This window comes from Lipotes vexillifer, unplaced genomic scaffold (genome assembly GCF_000442215.2).
Source record: "Lipotes vexillifer unplaced genomic scaffold, Lipotes_vexillifer_v1.1 scaffold390, whole genome shotgun sequence".
In the NCBI taxonomy this organism is placed as follows: domain Eukaryota; kingdom Metazoa; phylum Chordata; class Mammalia; order Artiodactyla; family Lipotidae; genus Lipotes; species Lipotes vexillifer.
This window is the reverse complement of record NW_006784503.1, coordinates 2,320,755-2,325,593: the sequence shown is the minus strand read 5'-3', so window position 1 is coordinate 2,325,593 and position 4,839 is coordinate 2,320,755. Positions and strand designations below refer to the sequence as shown.

General features: G+C 42.5%; 1 protein-coding gene across 3 annotated transcripts in view; it reads right to left on the bottom strand.

The window, feature by feature from the left end:
• Positions 1-207: 207 nt before the first annotated feature.
• E2F6 (E2F transcription factor 6) overlaps positions 208-4,839 on the bottom strand; it is an 18,010-nt gene continuing 13,378 nt past the window's right edge. For 2 of the 3 annotated variants that reach the window (XM_007456910.1, XM_007456909.1), the window contains 4 exons: positions 4,452-4,607; positions 3,255-3,369; positions 776-929; positions 270-319 (listed from right to left, as the gene is read on the bottom strand). In XM_007456910.1, the coding sequence (XP_007456972.1) occupies positions 270-319; positions 776-929; positions 3,255-3,369; positions 4,452-4,531 (399 nt within the window). In that variant the 5' untranslated portion in view covers positions 4,532-4,607. Of the gene's footprint in view, positions 320-775; positions 930-3,254; positions 3,370-4,451; positions 4,608-4,839 lie in introns of all 3 variants that reach the window. The other variant, XM_007456908.1, reaches the window with a different exon arrangement.

Here is a 4,839-nt window from a genome sequence, read left to right as displayed (position 1 = left end):
TCTGGGTGATTTAGTAATTTCAGTAGGCAAGATGTCTATTTCACTGACAAAAAGCAGTGAATAATTATAAAAAGAGTTGTTTTCAAATGAAGAAACCGTATCCAGTAATCTAAGTAGTGAACTACTCGAAGGTACTCCTGGCCTTACTGCTGCTACTGAGAATGAGAAAATGTCTGGGATGATTTATTGCTCTGAGAATCACAGCTAATGCATAATTCATCCACACAGGATGTCCCCAAAAGACTCAATGCACGAATCCTCAAACGCCATCAATTGCTCACTTCAAGCAGTTCTTCACTTTGCTGTGGAGGATTTTCTTCTGAAAAATAACAAGCACAAGAGAAAGTCTCCTAAGTGAAGGTATGAAAGGCAGACAGGTGATAGAACATACAATTCAAGTGCTTAAAAAAAAATAGGAAGACCTCGGTCAAGAAGCGTATTCTTACGTTAATGGCATAAGGCTAATGTTTTGAGTCTCACGAGAATAAACGAGAACTCAAACATGTGCCTGAGAAGCCGGGTCAGAGGATGCACACAGCCTTCTCTACAGAGACCACACTCTGGGACCAACTACAATTCTAAGTTTTCACGGCTATCAAAACTACACAGAAACAGTCTAAACTATAGTTAAGAATTAGCTTGTAATTTTTTAACTCATGTTTTTGTAGCTAGAAGAGTAAAAATACCTATAAGGCCATGATATTCATTTATAAAACTCTATTTTAAAAATCATTAAAACCTTAAATTTTCCTAATCACAAGATTGGTGCACTTACCTTTCTCAGGGGCGGGCTGTTCTGGATGTCTGCTTTCAGATGAAGAGGCGCCGACACCGTCCGACACGTTACTGCTTGGGTGGCTCTGCTCCACTTCACATAGATAGACATCGATAGGCCCCTGAGTGCTCCTGATATGGACTGTGATAGAGTCCTAGCAAAGACACAGGAAACATCTAGATGAATGAGAGAATTCATTGATTATATTTTTTCACTTACTAGAACTGTAAAAGTTTCAAGGGACACTTTTGAAAATTCTCATTCAGGTAGTTTCCTTTCTATCACATATTTGGGAAAATCACATATTTATTAGTTAGCTTGAGTCACAGGAAACCACTGGCCAGTTCACACAGTTAACACAGTTACTTGATTGTGCAGCGATGGTTTCAGAGCCAGGAGGGGCCACCTCAGCACTCAGGAGCCCGTCTTTCTCTACTCAAGACTTGACCCCTTTAAGGAGTCTGTACTTGAGACTCAAAGATCAGTATTTTGACGACAAAGAAATCTAAAACACCCCGCAGACTCAAATGATAAGGCTGTGTTAGGATTTCAGACCCCTGAAGAGGTACAGAGCTAAATGAAAGAACCATTCTTCCACCCACTTGAAAAAGAGGATGAGATCAAGACGAAATATACCTCTTGTAATTTAAAACATTAAAACCCAAAAGATATCAGGAAATTGGGTACTTCTACTGAGAATTATGCTAAACTCGTAAGGAACAGTCCCGGTTATAGATGATTCGTTGTTGTTTTGATGCGAGTGGGTTCAATAGTCAAGGCTATCTTCTCCCCTCTCCTGTGGTTAGGCCTGGGCTTGATACCAGGTGCCCCTGCTCTACACCACCCTGTGATCTCACAGCAGAGGGGCTCCCAACCTCAAGTGCCACCTTCCACAGCTTCCCGGCAGCAGGCAGGTACAATGAAGAACATCTGCTCAGCTCCTAGACGGGCGGGCCAGGTCTTGTTTGAACGGCACACGTTGTGCAATTCGACAGATGCTTCTGAGCCATAGGGAAAGCACTGAGCTGCCCAGAAGTGGCAGCTGAGGACCTCGCGTCCACTCAGCCAGGGGCTGCCCACGCCTCTGTGCAGCGCGAGGTAATACTGTTGACTTTGTGGGCCATGCCATCCTTCTCACAACCACACAACTGCCATTCTAGAGTGAAAGCAGTCAGAGACACAATCTAAACGAATGGGCACGTGGCTGTGCCCCAAAACAATTATTTACAAAAACCCAGCAGGCTGGATTTGACCCAAAGGCCAGTCCATCTCCACCGGGACTAGATCCCCAGATCTCCCTGGAATCGGACTCTTGTGTCTATCGGTCCCACTGTCTTCCCTTATTGCTGAGAATGGCTGCCAAGAGCGCCCACGTTCCTCAGCTTCTAAACGGGATCTAAGAGACATCCTGGGCATGATCGAAGGCTCAGTACCATTTGGCAATTACAGCCTGAAGCAGTTCACAGCACAGGGAAAAGCCCCGTCAGCCACCGCGGAACGGACCATCATGCCCCAAAGGAAGGGTGTACTGAAAGATTAGTGATGATGTGTGAATGTGAATATGTGGAATGATTCATATTAAATATAAATGTTACTTAGGAGACTCGGAATGTATCTAAATCTAAATAAAACAACTAGGAAGCATCACCAAGGAGTCACAACCTGAGTGTGACTCTGGAATAAACGGAAGCTGCTCCTCAATCCGTCTGTAATACACTGTCAAGTAGCAACTGGGGTCTCACATGGCCAGTGGTCTTCTGGGGATAAAAGGAAAGGTGGGTGGTGAGAATTTCTTCACGATGAGGGAGTTAAGTCCCTATCGCAGTGAAGTGACGACTTCAGCAGTGACAGTTCTATCAGGCTGCCAGCACTTGATCTGTCCTAAGAATGGTCACACTCCTTCGTTCTGATCCCACCCTTACCACGCAACCTTCTGATGACAAGTATCTTTCAATACAAACTTTCCTACAAGCAGCTGACAGCGGAGAGTCTTTTCATTTACGAAGCAATTTTACTTTTCATTTTAAATGTATAATTTAGTGTTCTCTTTTATTCATAGTCTTTTATGAACTTGGTTAGTGAGTTAATTCCCTAGAGCCCTTGCTGACACTGAATCTTAACACTGAGGCAGTCCTCGGGGAGTCCTCTAAGAGGCATGAGAGTACAACGGTTAAGAACAGACTGTGAACCCAAACTACCTGGGCTTGAATTGTGGTTCTGTCACTCACTGTGGATGGTGAGGAAGTTAACTCATCCTCCTGCGCTTCAGATTCCTCATCTTTAAAAGGATAATAATCATGACTACCGCGTTTGTCGTGTTAGGCAAAACAGCTCAGAATGTGTACAGTGCCTCAAGCTATATCAGGTATGCAGCTACCACACACATACCGGTGATAAGGCGCTGGGACTGCAATGAAGCACAGCCTAAGCAGCTGGCCTGCCTCCCTTTAAGACTTCTTAAAAATGCAAGGCTACCTACTTCTCTGGGCGCTGGAACATCCAACCTGGTTTCTGCCGGAGCCTTAACTGCAATTACAATCTGTTCATGGAAGGCTTGAATGCTATGAATATCTTGATACGTCACATATGCTAGTGTGAAAATCAGTCAAGGGTCTCTAAGCAGAGTGGGGAGATAATTTATCTCTTATAATACATGAATCCAAGTGTAATCTTAGAATATCATTAGTTTTTATGGGATACAAACTCACAATTAAGGAAAGCAGTCAGGAAAAAATTATTTCATATATAATTCTTATTATTTCATAAACAATTCGTAAGATTTTATAAAGTGTTTTACAATATTTATAACTTGAAGAATCCCTTTGAACTATACTACTGTGATGACGACACTTTCTGGCGAAAAATATTAATGAAGTCTGGACCTCTAAAACAAATACAACCCATGAAGGTATCAAACCTCCCCCCGCCCTTCCCTATGCATTGCGAGATCTTACTGTGAGAACCTTTGGGAAAAAATATTCAGAGTTTTGATGAGAATCTCCTAAAATGTAAGGTGGAAAGAATCAGTAAGAAGCAGACACAACTTAGAGAACCAGTTTTTCAGGACTATGATGTACTCATGGGATTTCCCTCATCCAAAATTATTTTCCATCTCACTACCTGAATTTTTCTCATCTTCTTTTATTGTGTTGCCTGAAATTTTTACCAGTTACGTGATTTACTGGGCTTCCCCAGCATTCTTTTTTTTTTTTCTCTTATTCCACACATCTTTTGATTGAGTGTAGTAACAGCATTTACCTTCCTTCTAGTAACTGTCTTGTGGAAACGGGAGTTTTGACTGGGGTAGAGTCTAAGTAAACTTGAAGCATGGAAGAGCTCAGAATCAGCGACACCTCAGAAAGGTGTTCACCCGCTCCGTGTGGGCAACGGGGCAGCAGAACAGTCTAGGAGACCCAGGAAGAGATCAGGACCAAAGAGAAATCTCCCCCTCTGGTCCCAGAGACACTGAACCTAGGAGCAGTACGACATTCGGCTGCGTGTTATGCTTTGTGGACTAGAATGGCAGTTTAAGTACCATTTCTACGGCAATTCACTCACTTCTAAAGGTCTTATTTTGTATCTTAAATGTATTAATTAATCCCCAAGCTGACCCTACCATATAAAGTAATCTGCTTTGGAAGGAGAATTTTTTTAAAGGTACAGAGTTAAAGGATATCTTTCATTCTCTTTGTCATCTGTTAACTTGAACAACTGCTGAGCACAATCCTTAATTAACTCATCCAGAGCATCTTCCATCGCCGATAAATCAGAAAGTTCCTCCTGCAGCTTCTTCTGTTGGGGCACTGCTCCAAAATTGCTCAGATCAGACCCTCTTTAAAAGAAAAAGATCACCATCAATAACATCTAGGAGATTACAAAAAAATACAAGTTAGGTTACTGGAACTTCTCCAAACGTTCACACCAGGTGTTTCCCACAATGACAGAAACCAGGTACTGAACTCCAGTCCTTCCCTCCCATTATTCTAGACAACCATTATTTCTCCTGGTTTTTGTCCCCATTTCTATTCCCTTACACAGAGACTTTAAAAACAAAACCAGCATCA